Source organism: Sciurus carolinensis, chromosome 2, assembly GCF_902686445.1.
Source record: "Sciurus carolinensis chromosome 2, mSciCar1.2, whole genome shotgun sequence".
In the NCBI taxonomy this organism is placed as follows: domain Eukaryota; kingdom Metazoa; phylum Chordata; class Mammalia; order Rodentia; family Sciuridae; genus Sciurus; species Sciurus carolinensis.
This window is the reverse complement of record NC_062214.1, coordinates 155947783-155973339: the sequence shown is the minus strand read 5'-3', so window position 1 is coordinate 155973339 and position 25557 is coordinate 155947783. Positions and strand designations below refer to the sequence as shown.

Here is a 25557-nt window from a genome sequence, read left to right as displayed (position 1 = left end):
GATAGCCATGGTGGCAAGTCCCCAGCACAAACCTTTGCTTATCTCTCTTAAATCTCTTTGCATGATTTAAAAGAAAAATATTCTTTCCTCCCAAGACCAAGTTTGCTTGCATGCATTGTCCACTGCCTCCCCCTAGTGATTGGATGTGTGAGATACCCCAACGATCCATCGGCCCCAGCTGGAAAAATCTAGTGACTTGATTAGGAGGAAGAGGATGGTGAGCAGCCCCACGCGGCTTAGATTTGTACCGTCCCCGGCAGCGCAGCACTTCCATGCAGGAAACCCCATGTATATGGACAACTCTGGAAAATGAGCGGATATGTTCTACCCCCCAAATCATGTCATTCTGACATTGCTCCAGAGCCTTTTAATCATGACAGGAGAAAGAGAATAACGCAGAGTTCCGGAATCAACCTGCACTCGAAGCCTGGTGTCGCAGTGCACCTTTTGGGATTTCTGGTCTGCCGCTTAAACTCTGAGCCTCCATTTCCAGCAGGTAAAATAGGATCGAGGCTGCTTATATCATAGGGATGTAATAACAAGCAAGTATTTATCACTGGCTGGAGCCTGGTGGCTGCTGCGAGGTCAGACCTTCTAAGACATTGTGTGGTTGTCGCTGCTGCTGCTACCCTGAATGTCATCTTTCACTTCCTTAGAATTCAGTCCCATTTTTGGTTTCTTATCCTGCGGGTTGGCAATTCTTTCTTGTATCCAACTGAAAAAAAAAAAAAAAAAAAAAAAAGATGTGTTGCTATAACTACTTAAGTCTTCGTTCTCTTGTTCAGTTTTCCTTATTTTCTAGTTATTTTTCTCTTCTTGGTCTGGCTTCTGACCTTTCTTACAGTTCATTTCAAAAGGAGAAGAGCTTTGGCATTACAGGAAGAACAAAACCACAGGTCGCCCTTTCCTGATGCTTCTTCAGATCTTGTAAGAGTCTGCCTGTCACCCGGGGTAACCTAGAAAGCCAAGAACAACCAGAAGGGCACGTTCAGACAAGGCTTTGCTCAGAGCAATTGACTTCCTCAAACACTTTATCCCCTGGTGGTTAAAGAAGAGTGGTAAACTTAAGAAAGGGCAGACAACCAGGCAGGGAGTGCTTTAAGACTTCGAATCAGGCTTATTATCACCAAGCAAGCTTTTGCAGCACCTGACTTATGAAGCATACAGGTGTGCGCGCGCGCGCACACACACACACACACACACACACACACACACACACCAAGGTTCAGAGCAATTATAGGCTTATGAGATCTGCTTGGGGATGGTGGGAAGTAATTCCTGAAGTCAGCTATCAAAAATAGCTCAAGCACCTGGACTGAGCAGATGTCAGGGTGAAGAGCAAACAGCTTGTTCTTGAGCAAACACCTTTGACATAACCAGGAGTCGCCCAGCCAGCCCTCAGAACAGGTGCTGGCCTGTCTCTGCTTCCTGGAGGAGTCAAGAGTCTGCCATGTCCCTCTGGAGTCTTCTGAGATAATAAACAAGGGAGAAAGTAGAAAAGATAATTAGGAAGCCCAGAAACTTTTTTATCCACATGCCTCCTTCCCAGTGCTGAAGAAAACTCACCCTTGTCCCCCCCCAGAGATGCAGAAGACTAGAATTCTTTTTATTGCTCACTAGGAAAGTCCTTTCCAAAATTCATGTTCTGCGATATGAGACACCAGCCGCCCAACAAGACTGTTAGATGTGTCTCTACAGTGAGGTTAGATAACTTGCCAATGCCTAACAGGAAAGCAGCAGAATCCATCCAGCTCTCAGTTCCTTCAGAGCTTCCAGCCCTCCCTACAAGTCCACACCATGGATGGACAGAACAAGAACAAGCCAATGACTTACTGTGCAGATCCCACCCAGGAGCTGGGGAGACTCGGGAACCCCAGGCCTGCTGCGCCTTGGTTAGCATCACATTGGCACTCAACAAATGTCTTTTCAGTTAACTGCAGGGTTCTGTGCAGGCCTGAGAGGCGACAGTGCTTTCTCGGGGTATGAACACTCACTGAGCACCTCCTTCATTCCTCACAGTGACTATGAGAAAGTGCTAGAATCTCCACGAGACAGATGCAAAGGCTGGGACACTTTGCCATTGACACACAGTTTGAAGGGCAGAACGAGGATTTGGAATCAAAGCATGGACACTCAGAGGAGGTCTGGTTACAGCGCTGATATCCTGAGTGGCAGCAAATGTTACTGTCAGTGGGAACTGTCCTCTAAGAAGATGGCACACCCAGTCAGGAGACGAGCTTGGCTAAGGCAGCATTTAATAAGCAAGCCATGCACCTGATCAGGCAGCCCAGACACCCAAATCTTAACTATAATTGTCAGTTGCAGGCCACCCCTTTAAGGAATCTGAAGAGTCTATTTAACTTTATGAAGCCAGCCTAAAGAACCAGATGAGAATGGCCACATCCCCCCTGGAAAGCATAGGCTCTAGTGTCACCATAAAACCTTGCTTGGACCACTCTGTAGCTGCAGACCGTGGGCAAGTCAGTGAATCTCTCTGAACCTCAGTTTTTTCATTTGTAGAATGGGATTACAAGAGAAGCAACTTCATCTAGTGTGAAGATTAAATGAGCTGACATACTTCAGGTACTCAGCCCAGCAGCTAGAACATAGCAATCATTCAATTAAGGTTTACCTTTATTATTAATACCAACCATCATAATTACATACAACAAAAGATAAATAATCTAGGTGGGGTAGACTCAGTTGGTCATTTCCAAACTCTCCTTGCTAGGAATTAAGAACAACTTTAAGGTCCTCCTTTGCTTTGGTTTTGCATCTCGTGCCAATTCTGTTCTGTACAACACATACTCTCCCCTTCCCCTCTCCACCCCTGTGCGGGGGAGGGTAGAGCATCCAGCCTGGTACAAACACTAGTGTGATCAATGGAGCCTTCACAGGGGCTGGGATGGAGGTCTGGTGTGAGTGCCATTTTCAGGGCAAGAGAGTGTCAATTGCACTGCACATGGAAGCCTGGCTACTTTGACTGGTCCCTTTCCTTGAATCACAGTCCATAAATGCAAGGAATAACTAATATCTGCTCCAAGCCCACAGATTACTGTAAATATATCTCCATCCATTGCATTTTGAAGGAGAAAGCCCTTTACCAATCCTTGCTGGCATGGATGCAGAGGGCACTACAGCGGATTTATCAGGGATCCCCAGAGAAGTAGAGCCAATAGGCTCAGGTGCATGTGTGTACGTATATTTATATATAAGGAATTGGCTTATGTGATTAAGGAGGCTAACAACCCCAAGGTCTGCAGGATGAATCTGCAAGCTAGAGATTGAGGAAGAATCCATGTTTCCTCTCAAATCTTAAGGCAGAAAAAAGTCCGTGTCCCTGTTTGAAAGCAGCCAAGCAGAAGGAATTCCTTCTTGCTCAGGAGAATAGCCTTTTTGTTCTTTGGGGCCTTCAACTGATTGGATGGGGCCCACCACATTAGGAAGGACAATCTGCTTTACTCAGTCTTTCAGTTTAAATGTTAATCTCATCCTGAAACACCCACACAGAAACATCTAGTATAATGTTTGAGCACCCCAAATATCTGGGCACCCCATGGCCCAGTTAAGTTGACATAAAATTAGCCATCACATGCCGTGTGAAGTTTGCCCCCTGAGCTGTAGCTGTGTCCTCCTGGCTCCTCCATCTTCAGCTGTGACAGGCAAGATGAAGGGCTGGTACTCTGCCCTTCCTGGTAATAAGTAAGCGCTCAGACTGAGTGTGAGCTGAAAAACACCTCTCATAATGCAAACCCAGACTCTCCCCAAATGAAACATCCAGGGCAGCAGTGTCATGGTCTGTAACATGGTGAGAAGGAAATGGCCAATTCTGGAAATAGCCAGACCCAGTGGGAATCCTGGTTCTACCTCCTCCTGGTGGGTGAAAATGTTCCTTAACTTCACCAATCCTCAGTTTGCTCATCCTTAAAGTGAGCATAAGAATATCTCCTTCTTGCAGAGAAATTTGGGGGAATGAAAGTTACATGTGCAAAACACTTGACCCTCCCCCAGTAAAGGGGAGTGTTCACCATTGTCCCTGTGTAAACTTGTGCAAGGACCCTGCTTGCAGCCGTGTGAGAGGGTCTCTGCTCCCCGTTTCACCTGCTAGTCAGGCCGATCCTCCACCACCTGCAGGCTGATGACCCTCCAATGTGCCTCTTACACTATTCTTGCTGTTAGGTTTCATTAATTGTTGCAGAAATCTGTTAGGTAGAAACCTCCTGAGATGCCTTCTGTGCCCCAGAATGGCTTACAATTCTTCACATTAAAAGTGAACATCCTAACTTCTTTTCAAACCCCAAACCCCCTGGGACATGTTTAAAACAATAATCAAAGTAGTATAACTAGTTGACACCAGTTTTGAATAAAAGCAGGCTGCCTCTAATCCCCATTTTCTCTTGAGCTCATTAAATGACCTTCAGTCCCACTTTAAATGAAATCTTTCTTTCCAGGGATGGAAGGAGGTGCTGAGCATCCTGAATTCCCTCTCCTGGCAATCGAACTCTGCTGCCTCCTTCCTCCTGGGCTCTTCTGCTCATCTCCCCTCCTCTCTCAACAGCCTGCTCCCATGCCTACTCTCCTGCCCCAGTGTTGATTGTGACTGTGAGAACTGAGAACATATATTGAACATCTACTATGTGCCAGGCACTACCATGATCGATTTTCACGTACTAAGTCATTTACTTCCCACAAGAAGACTCTGAAGTGCATATTAGTGCCATTCCTTCTTTTCACATAAGGGACTGGGCCACTGACATGTTCGAAAACTTGCCCCAGACCACAGCTAGTGGATGCCAAAGCCTACCATGCATTAAGGATCTGCCAGCCAGCCTTGAGTCCTTCTCCACCTTCATCCTGTGACCTACCCCTTACCAGGTCCTATCCCTTCTGAATCTGTCCACTGGTCCTGCTGTGGAACAGGCTCTCACTGCCTCTTGCCTAGATTCTCATTTGCTATCACCTCTTCACTGGTCTCACTGCCACTAATGCTCCTCCTCAGCATCCTCCACCCACCCACATTCAACCACTCGTTTATTTAACAGAATATCACTAAGCTACTATTATGTGCCAGGCATGGTAGTAGATTTCATGGTCACCCAATTGGATAAAATGATCCTTGATCCCAAGGAGCTTGCAGAATTGGGAAAGTCAGACAAGCAAGCCAATAGCAAGAAACACTTGATGACAATGGACTGGAAAACTGTGCTTCACGAGAGTTGGAAACTCAAAGGAATGATTTCTAGAGTCTTCCTGGTGTAGTGTATCAGGACTGATTTGGGCCGCAAATCATTAGAGTGGTTTAAACAAAATTAATGGTATTTGGTTTTAGAGGTTTAGGTTTTGTTTTGTTTTGTTTTGACATACCTGGAATTCTGAAGATGAGAGGTTGCAAGGGAGGGACAGAGTTTCAGTAATTGGAAGGCTATTCTGCAATTTTTGTTTGGTCTCTACTTCATGGTCACAAGATGGCTGCTACATCTTCAGCTACTGTGGCCTGCTTCTATCTTCAAAATCAGCAAGGGTCGGTCGAGTCTTCACATCACAACACTTCCACAGACATTTCTCATGAACTGACTGAATTTTCTGCCTCCCTCTTTCACATTTAAAGGACTCTCGTAATTATGCTGGGCTCACCTCCATAATCAGAATAATCTGTCAGTTACCTTGATTCCAACTACATCCTTACTTCCTCCTTGCCATGTAACATAACACAGTCACATTTGAGATTGGGACATGAACATTTTGAGGCCACTCTTCTGCCTACTGCACTGGAAACCAGGAAACATCCTTAGGGTGGCAGAATAAGGCAAGGAAGTTGCCACGAGGGTGGCTACAAGGCTCCAGAGAATCTTCCAATGAGGCTGCTCAATAGGGGCAAGCACCACCATGTGTACCCCCTCCCCACACACTATTGGCAGCTGTACCATGGGGACAAGAAGTAGATGGAAAACACCAGAACCAGGAAGAGAAGCTACCCCTGCTGCCATGTCCCTCCAATACATTCTACTGACAAAGCTCAATAGTGCACCAGCAAAAAGATAAAACATTAAAAAGATCTGGCTGTATTTTAGAGCAGACAATGAAAGACAGGTAAGGACTTAACACACAATAAAACTGATACAGAGGGGCCTTAAATTGGGGGTAGTGACCAAGTGACCAAAGTATATGAAGATGGTGAGTTTATCTGTCTTGATTTCCAGAAAAATTCTAGAATATAGTTACCATGTCTAGCCACAGCTCATGGATGTGCAGGGTGGTGCACACAAGCACAAGCAACCCCCAGCCGAGCCTGCAGGCCCCTCGGCCTGTGTAGACTGTGCCCTGGGGAGAGCCAAAGGCCAGGCTTATGTTTAACACCTGAACATTCACTATAAACTGCCAAAGATTTCTTTTCGACAATTAAAATGTCTAATACATCAAATTACACTTTGTCTCATTCAGCTCACTATCCGCCTAGGCCCAGTTAGGTCACCCCTCAATTTATAACCACTGGGAAATGAATCATTTTCTTTCGGTCCTAGTACACAAAACAGCCTCCATGCCAAATCCCATCTCTCACCTTATAATTCAGTGACTGGTGAGTTCCCTCCCAGGCTTCATTTGGAATGCCTCAACCTTGAATTCCTCAGCCACCTCCATAAGATGGAGGCATGTAAAATATGACCTCATCAGACAGGCCAGGGAACAGGCCGAATTAATCAAATAGACGCTCAAGGAAGTAGAGACATCAAACCTAAACTCCTATGAATTGCAAATTCATTCTTCTCTGTGTTTAATGAAGTTTTTTAAAACTCTGCCCTCACTCTTCAGGTCTGGCAAATGTTAAAATTGCAGAGTCAGGGTTGCAGGAAGTGTGACTATCACTAAAATATGCCTATTTGCTCTATCATGATCAGAGTCATTTAAGCTTAGGACATGGAACACTCAAAACAGTTCAGGTAAAAGAGTACAGCTGTCCTGAACATGGTAGTAACTGAATCTGCCTTTCATTTCTTTTGCAGCATAAAGACAAATGATCCATATTGTAACCTCATTCTAATAATTCAAATAGTTGTGTTTGGGTGGCTCAGGAGGCTGAGGCAAGAGGACCACAAGTTCAAAGCCTGTTGCTGAGGTACTAAACAACTCAGTGAGACCCTGTCTCTATAAAATACAAAATAGGGCTGGGGATGTGGTTCAGTGTTCAAGTGCCCCTGAGTTCAATCCCTGGCTTCCCCCTTAGACCCTCCCAAAAAAGTTGTTTGGCAGATTATTTAGCCAAGGGCAAGAATGCCATTCATGGAATTTTTCCTGGTAATTACTCATGCTTCTAACACTTTTTCTTGGGATGAATTGCATGATCAGACATTGTCCACTTTTAAGCCTGGGTGACCAGCGCTTTGACAAACCCTCAGGCTCGGGGAAGTGAGGCAGAGAACCTTGGCCCAGTAGTCTGGTTTCCAGCTCACTGCCCATACTTCACATCATCTCTAACAAGATACAGCCTGGCTTTGTCTTGGTTTCCTCATCTGTACCAAGATGGGGAGAGTCCAGTAACACTTATGATCTGCCAAGGTTAAGAGCCTGGCTGCTGGAATTCTACTACCATCATTAGAAACAGAGAAAGGCTCACAGAGGAAGAGGAGGAGATATTAGGGATAATGATGTGTATTCTGATGTTGTCTCTCCTGGCTCAGAATCACATGCTTATTTATTTTTCTTTTTTCTTCAGGAGTAAGATAGAAGATTTTTATCTTTTACCCTGAGGTTGAACAGGCCCTCAGGAACCAAATTCAAAGTTATCAAGTCATCTGTTTATAAGCAAAATTGTTTTGCAACCGGTTGAATTGTTCATCAACAATAATTATTCTTTCTCTGGAAGTTGTGTCAGCTACTTTGTGGGGTTTCACTAGAGCGCACAAGCAGATTTGTACTCAGCCAAAGACTTAAAGGGATCCCTATTCAGATTTCTGGATTCCCTAAAACTCCCTCCTCTTGGGTATTCTGTTGAGAGCGGTAATGGAGGATGGCAGAACAGTTACTGAGATTGGGGGTCTCTGATGCCCTCATGGCTGTGGCATGCCTGGTTCCTAGGAATGTTTCTGTGCAAGGGCATAAGATGCCTAACTGCTGTGGTAATGCCCTGCATGAGGAGGTTCTTTTGCAAGAGCCCCATCAGTCCTAACCTTCATCTCAGGCACACAGCTCCCAGGAAGGAAGACTCTCTTATGCTAGACAACCACAATGTTTTACCAGCTCTGCTTCTCCAGTTCCTGCCCGCCTTACAGTAACTTTAAACAATGGACTTTCTTGAGAGCTACACAAAGCTCCTAACTTTGCACCTTGCAACTGTGGATTGCAACTACAGAAAAGCTATGTAGGATGTCCTAGTTTCTGTAACTTTCCTGAATACCAAGAATTATGGTTGAATAGTCTTTAAACTGAGAATGAGACATATATAAACAAACATTGCTGACGTAACTCTTTAGACCTGCATCTCCATCAGAGAACAGAGTTCCACCTGATCCCAGCTTAATCTTCAAGATCTGTGTCTGTGAATCTTTATTTTCCAATCCCCCTTCGCCCTTGCCAGACCCGAGAGTTGGTGCACTGGTTGCAGCAGTATTCTGCTTCCCGGACCTTAGCTGCTTTGGCTATCCCAAGCCCCGACCTCTATCTTTTCAACTCAGTGGACCTGCAATGCTATTTAATGTCCCCTTCTTTACACCATATTCTGGACATCTCTTCCAGGCAGAGGTTCTGGGCAATGGGAGAGCTCATCTTGTCTCTTCTCTCAATCACTATAGCCCTGTGATCTGTTGTCCAGTGTCTGTCTGAAAACAGTGGGTTTTATATCATGCTACACTTTTTAGTTGCTTAGCAAGACCCTGTCTCAGAATAAAAAAGGGCTGGGGATGTAGCTCAGTGGTTGAGTGCCCCTGAGTTCAATCCCCAATACCAAATAAAATAAGTAAAATAAATAAATACACTCTTGGAGTGGCATAAAGAGGATATACCAAGATGTGGTGGCTCACATCTATAATTCCAACAAACTCTGAGGCAGGAGATCACAAGTTTGAGGCCAGTTGCAGCAATTTAGTGAGACCCTGTTCAAATAAAAACAGAAAAGGTTGGGGATGTAAAGCACCTCTGTGTTCAATTCCCAGTACCGAGAAAGAGAGAGAAGAAGAGAGAGGGAACAGGAGGAGGAGGAGGAAGAGGAGGCAGAGAAGGAGAGGAGGAGGAGGGTAGGAGGAAGGAAGAAGGAAAGAAACAACGAAATACCACCAGGAAAACCAATTGGCATTTTATCCTTTTTAGGTTTGGGAGCACTCGATATTTCAAAGTAGTAGGCCTGAGCACATGTTGCACTCTCTCCCTCCTTAAATTCATAGAATTTATAGGAATGATATAAAATAAAGAGTAAATATTTAGCAAATGCATGGAAATAGAAGAATTCATTTCATAAGAAACTGCAAAAAGTTATTTTAAAGAAGAAAGCAAGTTTGAAAAACATAATCCATGATTTTCAAAGTGTGGTCTCCAGACCAGCAGCATCAGCATCACTTGGAAAATAAGTTCAAACTGGAAAATCCTGAGCCCCACCCCAGACTTCCTAAACCAAAAACACAGCTTGAGAACTGTGAATATACATACACATACAACTAACAAATTTAAATTAACAAGTAGAAAATATCCATTCTTTTAAACTGTTTGAAACCTCTCAAAAATATTGATTATATGCTTGGCAACAAAGGGACTGCTGAAGAAAACTCATCACATTTGGGCTAGAATTTGTTAGGGCCGCATTTTTACTTGCATAGTTTAGCAAGGAATAAAATGAGGTGCGTGGGTCCAAAGAGCCTGTACAATTTGTCGACACAATTCATAGAAGTTAGGGAAGCAAACTTCCATTTCCTACAACTTTAGTCTATGACTTAAATCAACACCTTATTTTATATCTTGAAATGAATACTGTATTCAAGAACTTTGCATTTGGCATTGAATGAAATCCCAAGAACTTTATGTTGAATAGCTCAGACAGAACCTACTCTTAACTCACAAACTTCTAACTCCCGGATTCTTCAAAGCAAAAGCAAGAGACAATGCAGAAATTAAATGTAAATACAACCTTTCCCCACCTGTCTTTGTTTGCCATGTTCCTAAGACCACCAGAAAATATCCCTTAACTCCTTTCTCATTTTCTCGCTGAAAAGAGTAACAACCAGCATGGTATAGTAATTAAAAAATGCAAACTAATTCAGATAGTAAAATCCTTTCCTACCAAAGATTTGTTTTCTTGCTGGTAGCTTCTTTTACTGAAAACCAAGCCTGCCTCCCCCTTCTTTTTTGGTTTATAATTGTTCTTTTTCTGAAGTCAACACAAATCCAGGAAATTGATGTCATTCAGGTCATGTTCACTGACCAAATGCAATATCAGCAAACATTCCCAGGAAAATTCATGCATGAGAAAAACATAAAACACATCTACAAACAAACCTCTGAGCTTAAAGGAAATCAAAAAGAGAGTTTACATAAATTTTTATAAACTACTGAGACAACTTAAAAGTCTCTCTGCAGAAGAATTAACAAAAGAATCATGGCATATTCACAGTTAAAAAATGAACAAATGAAAATTACATGTATACATTTTAAAGCTTATAATGAGCAAATGAGGCAAATTTTGAAATATTCACAATATTATGTTGTTTTATGGGTACATCATAGGTATTAAACTTTACAGCAACAAAGAGTAAATGTAAACCTCAACCTGAGCGCAGCAGCTGCATCCGAAGAGGGAGGTTTCACACTGTGTCAGGGAAGAGTATAAGATGTTTCAACTATACCTAGTTTTATTTAAAAAAAAAAAAAACTAAGCAAATATGACAAAATGTTAATATTTTATAAAGAGTACATAGATTATTTTGTCTTTTTCTGTACTTTCCTACATGCTTGAAATATTCATGATTTTTTTCAAAACATAAAGACACAAAAGTTCAAAGAAAAACATACAGCATAAAATGTATTAGAAACACAAGAATTGAAAGTAAAATTTACAGATAAGTTGGCAAAGAACAAAAGAATGAAAATTTCAAAACCATTAATTCATTATAAAACAAAATACATTAAAAAAAATGTGCTGCTGTGTTACCCAATACAATCACATCTATTGGGCCGGGGGAGCCAGACCAGGGGCTCTTGAATTTTTGGTCTTAGTACTACTTTAGACTTTATAATAATTTAGTTTTTGGTACCAGGGATTAACCCAGGGGTGCTTAGCCACTGAGCCACATCCCCAGTCTTTGTATTTTTTATTTTGAGAGAGGGGCTCATTAAGTTGCTGTCGACTGGCTTTGAACTTTCGATCCTCCCACCTCAGCCTCTACAGTCACTGGGATTATAGGCGTGTGCCACTGTGTCCAGCTACTTTAAAGTTTTTTTTTTTTAACTTTTTTTTTAAATTAAGATATTTTTTATTTTTACAGACACATTTTGATTCATTATACACAAATGGGGTACAACTTCATTTCTCTGGTTGTACACAAAGTAGTCACACTGTTTGTGTAATCATACATGTACATAGGGTGATGATGTCTATTATCGTTGCTTCCCCCCTGCCCCCTCCCCACCCCTCATTTTCCTCTACACAATCCATCCTTCCTCTATTCTTCCCTTACCCCCCCACCACCGTTATGTATCATCAACCACTTATCAGATAAATCATTTAGCCTTTGGTTTTTGGGGATTGGTTTATTTCACTTAGCATAATATTCTCCAACTCCATCCATTTACTTGCAAATGCCATAATTTTATTCTTTATGGCTGAATAATATTCCATTGTGTGTGTATATACATACACACACACACAAACCAGAGTTTCCTTATCCATTCATCTATTGAAGGGCATCTAGGTTAGTTCCACAATCTAGCTATTGTGAATTGAGCTGCCATAAATATTGATGTGGCTGCATCACTATAGTATGTTGATTGTAAGTCCTTGGGTATAGGCCAAGGAATGGGATAGCTGGGTCAAATGGTGGCTCCATTCCAGGTTTTCTAAGGATCTAAGATCCTTTCCACAGTGGCTGCACCAATTTGCAACCCCACCAGCAACATAGAAGTGTACCCTTTTCCCCACATCCTCGACAACACCCATTGTTAGTTGTATTTTTGATAACAGCCATTCTAATTGGGGTGAGATGAAATCTTAGCATAGTTTTGATTTGCAGTCCTCTTATTACTAAGGATGTTGAACATTTTTTCATGTATCTATTGATTGCGCTTAGATCTTCTTCTGTGAAGTGTCTGCTCATTTCCTTAGCCCATTTATTGATTGGGTTATTTGTTCTTGGTGTAAGGTTTTTTGAGTTCTTTATAGATTCTGGAGATTAGTGCTGTATCTGAAGTGTGGCAAGGATTTTCTCCCACTCTATAGTCTCTCTTTACATTGTTGTTTCCTTTGCTGAGAAAAAGCTTTTTAGTTTGCATCTATCTCATATATTTATTCCTGCTTTTATTTCTTGTGTTTTGGGGGTCCTGTTAAGGAAGTCTGGTATTCAATGTACTAGAAATCAAAACCAAGAAAATTTAAAATGTTCATTTATTTTAAAATAACAAGATAATTTTAACTTCATTTCCTAAACAAAAAGATCTGGAGAGATGGGTGGCATATTTACATATTTACAAGTCTTTTAATATCTGCTTCTACATTCAATCTTGAGTGATCTTTTGTTTTGGTTGAAAAAAAAATGAGGAAAAGAAATTCTAGCCTCACAGAGATTATGTCCTTGGAATAAGAGAATCCATTTTAGATAATTCTGGATATTCTTTGATTCCACAGCCAAATTAAACAAGTGATTTCTCCTCCAGTCTCCACCCCAAGGGCCTTACACATGGTAGGTAAGTGCTCTACCACTGAGTTACATTTCCAGTTCTTTTAATATTTTGAGACAGGGTCTCATTCAGTTGCCTATGCTGGCCTCAAACTTGCCATCCTCCTGCCTCGGTCTCCAGAGTTGCTGAAGTTATAGACATGCACCACCATGGCTGTTATGGTTTGGATGTGAGGTGTCTTCCAAAAGCTCATGTGAGCCAATGCAAGGTTAAAGCCTTAAACTAATCAGTAAATTAATTCATGATGGGACTAACTGATTGGTAACTGAAGGCAGGTGGGGTGTGGCTGGAAGAAGTGGTTCACTGAGGGTGTGGTTCTGGGGTATATATTTTGTATCTGGAGAGTGGAGACCTCTCTGCTTCCTGATCATCATGTAAGCTGCTTCCCTCTGCCACAATGTTTTCGCCATGATGTTAAGCCTCATCTCCAGTCGCAAGGAATAAAGCCAGCCTTCTATGGACTAAGACCTGTAAGACCATGAGTCCTGAAATGTTTCCTCCTCTGCAGTTGTTCTGGTTGAGTTTTTCAGTCGCAGCAGCAAAAAAAGCTGACTAAACAATGGCCCACAGGTGGCAGTTTCTTAGAGATCAATCAGTTTGGAGTCTGAAACTTATCAGGGAACTTTATGCAGTGTTACACTGAAACTCACTGGTTTATCCTGCTCTTTGAAGGGGTCTTTTATTCCTGCAAGACTTTATGAAACGAGTCTTAGTTATTTGGAAAATATTGGTTGAGTTATACAGATCTCCAAATATTGACACATTTCATCATATGTACAAACAAAATCACATTCATCACTACCACTACAGATTTCATCAAAAAGTGCATTCTTCAGTGACCAATACTGATTTACTGGGAATAAGGAATGGTGAAAATAGAGTGACTACTAGCCTAGTTCAGAGCCCCTGGTTTGATATTTGCTGAGGCATCATCAATGCAGATGTCAATATAATGAAAAAGGCAAATAATGTCTTATGAAAATAATTTTGACCTTGCAAATTCCTAGAAAGGGTCTGGGGGATGCCCAGTGGATTAGAGACCACACTTTTCAGCAAGGTGGACAATCCCTTAGAAAGTACAATCAAGGGCTAGGGCTGTGACTCAGTGGTGAAGTGCTTGCCTAACATGGGTGAGGCACTGGGTTCAATTCTCAGCACCACATATAAATAAGTAACAGTCCATTAACAACTAAAAAAAATATTTTGAAAAAGTAAAATCAAGAGCAAGTAAGAAAAGGTAAATTAACATCAGAAATGCATATTTATAATTTGAAAATTTTTCTATATACTTATAATATATTTATATTATTAATTATTAATTATATATTATATATTAATTATATAATATATATTATATATTAATTATATATTATAATTATTTTCTATATACTTATATTTATAATTTGAAAATTTTTCTACGTATACTCTAGTAACTAGAGTATATATATATACTATATATCTAGTAATATCTAGTATATCTAGTAATTTTTCTATATATACTCTAGTAACAAAATTATATTCAATATTCTATTACACATATGTATAGTGTATGTATATGTACACATTCACACATTATGTATCAAGGCAATCAAGTCAGATAGCTTAGGTCGAAGGTTAGGATCTTGGACACTCTGCTTAACAGCAGCTTAAGACTCTGGGCAATTATATTAAGTTTCCACAGATGTAAACTGAGAGGATGATGTAACACTCTTCCCCTGTCCCATTAAAGCCCGGTGATAATTAAAAGAACTAATGTTAAGTGCTTTTAAAATGTCTGGCATGTTGTATAAGTGATGGTAGTTGTTATATAATAGAACTTTGCCAGTGAATATGAAATGGCCAATTTTCTAGGAAAACAAATTACAAAACCACAGTGAATGAGAAAAAACTACCAACCAGTTTTGTAGAACAGCCTGAACTGATCTTTTTTTTGCACTCATGGTCTTCAACTTGTTCTGTGGAGCCTCCCTCGCCTCTAGTCACACCCTGAGCAAATCCCACAGCTGTCCTATAACTTCAGTCTAATAACCCATCCATCTGCCCTCAGTTCAGACAAGGGTAACATCAAGGTATCATGTTCTCCTGAATTACTAGTAGCATTCAAGGAGTCTGTTAATTCCTCCATTACTGTCCTTTCTCTAGGGAATCATATGAATAGGGTCAAGCAACAAACCATCCCTTAACTAAGGTTGCTACCCGCAGGTTCTGGTGGTCATGGCTTCTCCCATACATGTAGGGAGATTCCACAAGTGGCAGTGCCCATATGCAGTCTCCGTCCCAGGGTACAAGACATGGGGAAAATCTGTAGTTAGCATAGTTTATTGCCTGCAGCCACATATCCCATAACTTCTTGCTGCTGGAATGAACAATCTCAAGGCAGCAGAGGCCTGGATGCTTTAGAACACAGCATCACTGACTTCAAAAATCTGATTAGTTTTGCCATACCAAACCAAAGGGTACAGACTGCCTTACAGGTGTCACCCTCTCACCATTTCCTTTGGGGGTTATCAACAAGTCTGCTCCCAACTATACTCCTTATAGACAGTAGGAAAGGTAGACAGTTGGGATAGATGAAGTGTCTGGTCTTTCATAATTCATTTGAACTAAAGAAATGGACTTAAGAGCACAGAGCTACCTCTGTATACCTGAACAATCACTGAGTGGGAATGTGACAAGCTTCTCCTACATGATCCTGGAGTGAAGAAACAGGACAGACTGATGCCAAGTATCAGGGGGAAATACTTTTAATATAATTTCAAACAAAAACCATTAAAAATTACAAATTAGAGTAGATAATGTAGATAATGTATCAAATTAGAATAGATAATGTTGTGAACTTTCTGCTACTTCGCAACCAAAAGATGCATGACTTGTGATGCTGTGATATTGGGGGGCAGGTGGGGGGGGGGGTAGAATTCAAGAGATTAGTAACCCCAGAGTCCCTTGAAGTTAATTTTTTTAAAAACTCAAAACATAAAGATTGAAAATAATACAATTATCCAATTCTTCTGAAAAGCTTAGTTTTAAAGGGAGAGCAAAAATAAGAGAGGTTGTACGGTAGACAGCAGGAGCTGTTGGTTTCAGATAGCAGAGGCATGAGCACCTTATAGGCAGTGGTAAAGGAAAACAGAGAGGCTGATAATACACTCTCTGGGCCTGCAGATCAATTTCCCAGTGGTCTGCTGCAAGCAGTCAGTCAAGGGCTAAGGTGGCCTGAATCCCTGGCCAATCATCACTGGCTATGAACAGCCTCTTCAGTTCATCTCTGCCTACTTTAGAAATGTTATTTGGTGTGTTTGCTATCAGGAGAAGGTTAGCAGGCACCATTTCAGTTAATCTTCAAATCAAAAAATGAATTTCATCCATTCATTTAACATTTGAGCACAATTGTTAGCACTTTCTCAGGGCTAGAAATGAACACAGAGTCAAAGAGTCTGGCCTTTACTGAAGGATAAGGAAGAATCAAGGATATTTTATAAGACTACAGGTATTACATATGAAATAAAGCAGAAGAAAGGACGGGGGATACTGGTTAGTCAGCAATGACTCATAAAGAAAAGTGACATTTAAGCAGATTTCAAGATAGTAAAAGAGCAAGTCAAAGATGATATCCAAAAGAAAAGAATTCTAAACAGAAAGAACAGAAAAATGCAAAGACCCTGTGGTAGAAGCAGGGCTGTTATGTTGAATAAATAGCAATGATGCCATAATATAGCCTAAAAGACACTTCAATACTAAATGAGGTATTTCTCAATGGTTACTGACATATGAGGAGGGGCAGGGTTTTCATGCAATGAAAAAAAAAAACTTTCAGTAAAAAAGTTACCTGTAAACTATATAATACACTGCCTGAAAAGGGAAACTAAAAAGTTAATTATTACTTTAAAAAAATAGTATGGTAAAATAAACTAGAGAATCTCTACCAGAGGTGGAATGTTAAGTCTGAAACCCTAATACCTGCCCCATCCTTTGTGTAGCCCCCAGCATACTGGGCCACAGTTGGTAGCAAAGAGCAGAGAAAGACCTAGAGCTCCAATTAGAAAGATCACAGGAATGTCAAAACCTATCTTACCTTGTTCCATGATTGCAGTTAATGTGTTCTATATTATGTTGATCTGTAGTGCTAATGCAATGTTAAAACTCAATGAAAATTAGAATAAGTCAAGTTTGAATAATAAGCAACCCTTTATTTGCTGACTGCCATTACAAAAACTGATTACATTAGCAACAAAAAACTGTTTTTTTCTTGAGTTGATGTCAGAGGCAGTTACTCCCCAAAATGTTAAGTAAAACAGTGTACAACATCAGTATTAAAATGTTAAATTTTACATTGTCTTTACCACTTTGATCTTCTGAACAATTTAATTGAGCAAAATAAGGTAAAAGATTACATGTTTATTTCATCTTCAAGAATGTAAAGGTCTAATTATTCAAACAGTTTTTATTATAAAACTAAACTCTGAAGGTGTCTACAGAGTTGGCTTTTTTTTAAATGTTTTTCTTTAAATCAGTAGTCTAACAAGGTTTAGAAAAGACAAAACTCTGTTCAGTGTTTCTGACAAAGTAGAAAGGGTGAAAACATAAATAAGGCTTTAATTTGGCAAAATATAATACAATGCCTTCTGTTATCCTCAAATGAACGGTTTCCCAGTCACTTCACTCTGTAAAAGATCAGAAAGAAATTCATTTTAAAACAAAGCAACAAAAGACATCAGAATACCTTCATTGTGTATGCATTCCATTTGATCTAGCATGGTCCTTTCAAGTAGGTTCCCTGGGCACAGTGGCACATGCCTGTAATCCCAGTAGCTCGGGGAGGCTGAGGCAGATGATCATAAGTTCAAAGCCAGCCTCAGCAAAAGTGAGATGCTAAGCAATTCAGTGAGACCCTGTCTCTAAGTAAAATACAAATAGGGCTGAGGATGTGGCTCAGTGGTCCAGTGCCCTTGAGTTCAATTCCCAGTAGCCACCCCCCTGCCAAAAAAAAAAAAAAAAAAAAAGATAAGTGTCAAGATTCGAAAGTTTTCAGTAAAAAATTAACAATGTAAATCAAATCCTATTAGGAAATATTTAAGAGAACAACATTGGAAACCCATTTTTATTAGCCCTACTGAAGAGAACATAAACCTAAGGCAAGTAAGTAGCACCAAAAAGAAAGACAACTGATTTTACAACTCTTCCCCGCTTCAATAAATATTGATAAGGCCTAAAAGGCAAGGGATAAAAGACAATTTTTTAATTCTTTAAGCCTCTAGAAATGAAGCCCTTCCCTTACAACTCGAAAGCCAGTTGACTAACTTTAGAACATTTAGCATATTTCATACAAACTTTTGGTATTATTATATGCAAAGAATATGGATCCAAGTTTAGGATATTATTAACAATTGCAGCAAAAGTGCTTTCTTTGTACTAGACCAGAAGAAGAAGCCATCCTAGAGTAGATATAAGAATTAACTGCAAAGAAAGAAGTAGATACACTGTGAGAAGAGTTTCGTATTTAAGAATCCTTGTTAAAAGTGAAGTAAAAAAAATAGGAGGATGTCTAGAAGGAAAAGCAAGATAAACACTGAGCATGTTTTCAATATCGAACAGAGGGACCACGCAGAGAGGGTGAGGTGGCAGCCACAGAAGGAGATACAGAAGAATTTCCCCATGAAGCTAGGTTGTTTCCTAATTTCAGACAGGAGAATGCAGCAGAAGTGTGACACCAGGAAACTGAAGGGGTCATTTTACAAGGATAAAAGAGGGAAAATAAGAGTCATTGTTTTTGCTGATATGTTAAAGAATGAGGAAAGACTTGTGAGAGTTAACTGACTTGAATTCGCATTTTAAAGAGAGCATATGCTCAGAATGGCCACAGGATGAGCAGTCTTTAAAAGTGAGACAGTAAATCCAACATCAAAAGGAAGGTCCGTAAACTTTTCCAGGATACTTAACCTAGCCCTGAGGCTTCTATGTAGCTATCACAGTCTTAGGTATGGTTCTGAAAGGCACAATTCAGTGAGGGGTTGCCCCAGGTCTGTTTCTAGTAAGTTATGATAATTTTAGGGCAAACAGCCCCAAAAGAAGGATACTCAGGGCATATGTGAATACTCTACCCTAGGCAGTGTGACCTGAGTCATTCATAAAACAATAAAACCCAAGTAACAACAACAACAAAACTGGCATTCACAGCTAGAAGTCACAAGTCATTTTTAAGTGCTAATCAATCAGCGCTTTCTAGGGTAATATAGACAATAAAGACTCATTTGGATTTATTTATCCTCAAAATTCTCATTTCAGGTGTTAAAAAATGGATTTCTTAGATTACCCACAAAAATGTAAGCAAAACAGCTTCTGACCTGAAGAAATTATGGAAGTCTAATACATGCCTTAGGCATATAATAAATTTTTCATATGCCTAAGGCATATAATTTTGTTATATAATTCTTTTGACTTGATTCTCAATTCAGCAATCTTACATCAATAAAAATGTTGTGGTTACTTCATTTTACCAAGTCATAAACAGAAGGGGAACAAGAAGATATCACCCAAATAGTTCACCTGAACTAAGAGCATAATAAACTAATGAAGCAGTTGTAAGCATTATGGCAATGAACAAACCCTAAAGCCAAGTCACAACAGAGGCTGTCTGATAAAAGATCAAAGTAGGCAAAGATAAAAAATTTTCCCCCTCCAAGGTGAAAGACCTTTAAAATATACACAAGAGGGAACTAAAACTCTAAGAAAAGAAAAGGCTGTAATCTGGAACTTCCAAGACAGATAAAGAATGAATATTTCCTTTAGTGAAATGAAGAGTTTCCTTTATTTGTGGTAAATACACATTACCCTCCTTCACTATGTCAGTTATCCTTAGACAGCTGTACTTCAGTTCTCCTTACCAAAGGCCTGGTAGTGTTATTTCTCCTTTGTGAGCTGTGATTTGCTGACTGTAGCAACTGCTGCAACTGTGTTAGAGTCTGATTTAGACTTACAACATTTTCTCCTTTTCAGAAGACTCCTGAAAAGAAGACACAAGTGATGAACTCCAACACAAGGAAAAGGAATGTGCAACCAAAACCAGAAAAAATGTTATGGTTTTCAAATACAAACATGAAAATCTGAAAAATTACATGAAAATCAATAACAGCAAACAACATTTCTCTCTGTGATTTTTGCTAACTATTAGTGCAAATAAAACTATGTTGCAAAAAAAGTTGTCTCACTTGACCACCTAGGAAAAAAATCTACAATCTAAGAATATCAAAAATAAATTCATTTTTTCTTTCAGGAAAAACAAAAACAAAAACAAAAAACTTAACCCAACAAAGGACAGCAGAGTCATAGACATAAGAGCACAAATCACAATTAACATACATTGAACTCTTACTGGGTGTGAGGCACTGCTCTAAGTGCTACCCACTATCCTAGAAATATTAAGTATAAACCCATTTATTCCTTTCAACAACCCTACAAGACAAGAGTTATCATGACAGGGTTATTTGCCTTTTTTAGATGGGCAACTAAAGCACAAAAGTAATGAAGCAATATGCCCAAATTACACGTGAAGGTACGAAGTCACAGGGCTGGGATTCAAACAGGTAGTCAAACTCCAGAGGCCTTCACCTTTAAGCATTTTACCTTGAAATTAACATAATATCTTACTAAGCAACAGTAAAAACAAACATCAATAAAAACAGTGCATTTGAGAGATAGGATACTTTGAAGAAAAGAAGACTTTCAGTTAAGAGCAAAACATTCAATTCCAGTTCTGCATCAAAACAACAATAACAACAAGGCAAAATATCTGATGGAAAGCAAGTTTAATCTTCACATAGTTTACAGGTAATTAGCATAGAGATTTTGGGTTAAAGGAAATACATACTGTTTCTGAGGAAACTTCACTATTCTCAATAACAATAGTGTCTCCAGCAGCTTTTACTATTTGGACTGGATAAGATCCAGTGACTGTTGGCCTGCAAGGAAAGCAATATGGTAGCCAATAATAAATTCATACAAAATGAGTGACTTCATTACAAGACAATGTAATTTCTTGTAATGTAACTTCAATGTAACTTCATTACTCAAGACAATGTAGAATTTTGGCATTAAAATGAAAATAGCTCCATTCCCCACCAGATTATAAGAACACACGCTCACTGTTTCAAAGTTCAAATCCAGAAACTGTATGAAGAAATTAAAAATAGAAAGAAACATGATAAATATTTAGGTTAGTATCAGATTCAGGGTCAGCGAAATCTAGCCCAGCCTTTTTGTATAGCTAACATTTAAAAATGTTTTTTAAAATTTTTAAACATTTTTTAAAAAGAAACAAACAAGAACCTTTGAGAGAAACCACATATTCTATAATATTCTGACTCCTAATCTAGATCCCTCTCTGTGCATAATATGTGCTTACAGGAAACTGGCAGAAATTTTAATATAAATGGGTTTAACATACATGCTGTTTTTCTTTTCTATTTTACAAAGTATTCAATTAACATTTTTCAGTCGATAAATATATGCATTTCCAACTGAGTGTTGCACAGAAATAATTTATTTCTATTGTAATAGATTAAGGCAGATAACTGATAAACCTATCACTGCCATTTTAGCCATCATAAATAACATGGTCTATCCACATCTATGAGCACCTGTTTAACATCCTTGAAGTACTCTCTAAGAAACTACACTGAGAGATTAAAACTGCATGCTTTAAATTTTGACTCAGAGATCAAAAATTAAAACAACATATCAAAAAAATTCATAGCTCAACCCTGACAGTGTATCATGTATCAAGGTTTATACTCTAAAACTCTTAATTCACATTTTTCCTACATTAAAATTAATACATTTAACTAATACATTAATTTTAATGTTAAAATTAATATTTAATAATATTAAAATAATATGAAGCTCTTCTGGATTCCTAACAATAATTATGAGCTATAAGCATATAGAACCATCAAAAATACTCCTTTCAAGCTTTAAAGGTAACATTTTTTTTAAATACTTGTAAAAAAAATCTATTACAATATTGAATATTTAGAATGTTTGACACTATACCATACTAGTGGGGGTACAGGGCAACAGGAACTTTCAGACCATGCAGGGAGGAATATAAATCACTACTGGATTTTGGGGATATCAATTTATAGTAACTATCAAATCTAAGCTGAGGTGTAGTGACATATACCTATAATCCCAGAGACTTAGGAGGCTGAAGCAAGTTTGAGACAGTCTTGGCAATTTAGGGAGATTCCGTCTCAAAATAAAAAATAAGAGGTCTGGGGATGTAGCTCAGTGGTAGAACACCCCTGGGTTCAAACCCCAATTCTGAGTGGGGTGGGATTAAGGATATGCATTCCCCTTGATGTTGCAGTTCCAAGAAAGTGACATATTTGCTTTGTTAATGACTATATCTCCCATAAACACTACCACAGCTCTAAAGCAGTTCTGATAAAAGCACATATGAACTTGACTATTAAAAAGTATGATGGATGCTGAGGTGCAAGTCTATAAACCCAGCAACTTGGGAGGTTGAGGCAGAAGGATCCCTAATTCAAGGCCAGATTCAGGAACTTAATGTAGCCCAGCCTTGAAATTAAAAAAGGGAGGCACTTGAGTGTTGTAAAGCACTCCTGGGTTCAGCCCTCAGTACAAAAAAAAATCAGAACTACAAATAAACTGTTTAACATAATACAAAGAATAAAAAACGCAACCCTAAAAAAATCATCCATTAATATATGAGATTAAGAGAACCGTATTTGTACAAAGAAATAAATAAAGCAATTTCTGAAACAGAAATGTATACATCTTTCAGTATTATCCATAAAGATCAACAGGCATGTACTTTGTAAAGGACTTACATGTGAAATCCCAATTTTAAAAAATAGTAAATAAAAAAAAGGCATTGTGTCCATCTACACAATAAATTTTTTAAAAAATGTGATGTGAACTGAATTAAATATAATGGAAAAATAAGTCAAAATTTAGTTCCAAAAAAGTAACTGTTTAACAAACAGCTTAAATTTATAGGATACAAAAGAACAAGCCCATAATAACTCTGTTTTCACAAGATACAAGGCACAACACAGGATAATAATACTGGGGTCTCCATGTTAAGCAATATGCTTACCTTATGCAAATCACCAGCTACTTTCTGTCTTTCACTTTGTTTCGGTTTTAAGTTTTATGACTGTTTCATTTAACTGTGTCTTCAACTGTAAAAAAATAAAGGAATACCACAATTAACTTATTTTGCATGCTTCTTTGATTATACTGATACCTCTAGGACCTGAAAAGATATGAAAGAACAGGATCACTAACAGTTATTATGCACAGTGGATTAGCCAACATGGCTATACCAGATGTACAGAAAAGCTAAGTAGTGGAGGTTCTCATCTGTAGAGCTAAACGTAAGAAAAGCTACAGAAATGAACTGGAGTTTGACTAGAAAACTGCAAATGCAAAAACAAAGCCATCAAATTCCTGTAAAGCATCTTTAAGGGAGTTACTATTCAAAAAGATATTGAAATCATTCTAATTAAAAGGCAAATAAAATGTTATCAATTAGTTTTTAAAGTCTTTCTTAATCTATATAGTTCAATTAAAGAGTCAATTTTGTAATATTTTTAGAGACATTGAATAGAAGATTACAAATCCACTAAAATGATCTTAAATGTTGACCATCTTGTAAAGGCTTGACTAAAAAAGCAATACAAGATCACACTTCTCAATAACCAACTTGCCAAAACATTTTTAAAAAATCTATAAAACTCTAGTGCCAATATAGAATGCCTCTTTCCTGACAACTGTTTCAATAAAATATGAGGGGAATGGACTACATGCTGCCTCAAAGTAACTTTCATTTTAAACTCACCAAGTTAACTTTTTTTGCCTCCCACCCATAGGTACGACTGTCTAAACAGTTCTGGAGACTTACAAAGGGAAATAAAAGATAATGACATTTAAAATTGGAGGATGAATTAATTGGGGTGGGCATTCCACGTGGAAATTGTATTGGGCACACTCAACTTAAATACCAAAGTAGTGTTTGCTTCTTTATTTAACTTGTGTTTAATACTTTTGTCAGAGAGGTTAATCTGTTGGTCCAAGAACACACAAAGTATGTATAGGCAAACAAAATTATTTATCTTTAATGTGGCAATGGTTAACCCGAGCAAACCAAGACTAAAATAAGATTTCAAACTCAAGAAAACTCAAGAAAAATTAAAGCAAGTACCACTTGAAATGGTTTCTTGACAGAAGTAGGGGGCAAAAAATATTACAAAAGAGAACACCAGGCTAATTGGAGATGCAGTCAGCCATAATCCTCTAGGTTGATGCACGTAGAAGCTGAATCAGCCACAGAGCACCAAAGTTTAAAGCAAAATCTCTTAATAGCTAGTTAGAAATGATTTAAAAGAAGAAAAAAAAAAAAAAAAGAAAAAAAAGGAAAAAAAGAAAAAAGAAAAGAACACAACACACACCACACACACATATAGGGTAAGGACCTTACAACTGTGGCAGACCACAATCCTGATAAAACATATGGATAGAACTAGTCTTACACTGCAGTGGTAATGAGTTCAATTAAAATTAAAGCATGGGTAAATAAAACAATATTTTTATTTAAAAATAGTGTGTGGGTATGTGTGTTATAGTGCTCTATATGTATTTCCCATATAGCCCAGCTCAAAAAAATTGATTCTCATACATCACTGCAATAACATAGAACAATCACAAATGAAGAAGTTTTATCTTGGTATATCAAAGTAGTTGCTGATGAGAAACTTACTATAATCTTCCTAAAACATGTTCAGACACTTAAAAAAAAATCTAACTGCATACTGTAACAACTTTCAAGTCACAGAAAAAAAACAATGATTTTTTTTTTGAAACAAAGTAAGATGGCCATCTTCATTTAATAACTGAGCCTGTCAATGATCAGTATAAATTTCTAGAAAACTGAAAAATGGGAATGCATTTAGCTAATTGTAGGCATCTGTAACCCTGTACTTTGTGGATCACTATGTGCTAAATAATAATATACTCATAAGGAATTTTATAAGTTTTTGTTATTTGTAGCTTATAGAAAGACTAGTTAGAATAAGAAACTAGGTTACTGTCCTTGAATAAAGAGCAGGTACCTTTAACCTTAATAATCTTCTCACAGATTAGAAAATTAGAGGCCCAATTAACCGTGATAGTTAAAGAAGAAAATCTTCAAAACTCAGTCAATCTTTGTTTTCTTATTCACTGAAAATACTGTGGTTGGAGAAATTTAGGCTTTATAAAATGAAGGAAACTTTGAAAAAGAGTTGGAAGCCAAACATGCCATTGTTAGGAGCTAAGAGAAGAAGAATCATCTTAGGAGTCCTCAGAATATAAAGATTATCTTAAACTTACAAAAAATGCCAAGCTAAAGATGGTTAGCAAGACCAGTTTGGATGGTTTTCTCCACATGTCAACACAAGTGTTTCAGAGACTCCTTGATACCCAGTGGAGAACAAGCTCTTACCAAAGTTAGCTCTTCATTCTGTCTTACTGCTTCAGAATATGAATCATCAAGTTTTTTCTGCAATTCAGTCAACAGATCTTTCAGCTGCAATGAAGTTTAGAGTTAAGATTGATCTCCTTATGATATCCCATGTTTAGTACACTACTCGAAGCTTCTTCCACAAACAACTTATACTGAAATAT

At 38.6% G+C, this 25557-nt stretch overlaps 1 protein-coding gene across 1 annotated transcript in view; it reads right to left on the bottom strand.

Annotated features, from left to right (window-relative positions):
- Ktn1 (kinectin 1) overlaps positions 1–25557 on the bottom strand; it is a 168620-nt gene that overhangs the window by 47322 nt on the left and 95741 nt on the right. Inside the window, 6 exon segments of the mRNA XM_047539394.1 lie at positions 19755–19849; positions 19852–19873; positions 20738–20793; positions 22948–23029; positions 23031–23075; positions 25376–25459. Coding sequence (XP_047395350.1) covers positions 19755–19849; positions 19852–19873; positions 20738–20793; positions 22948–23029; positions 23031–23075; positions 25376–25459 — 384 coding nt within the window.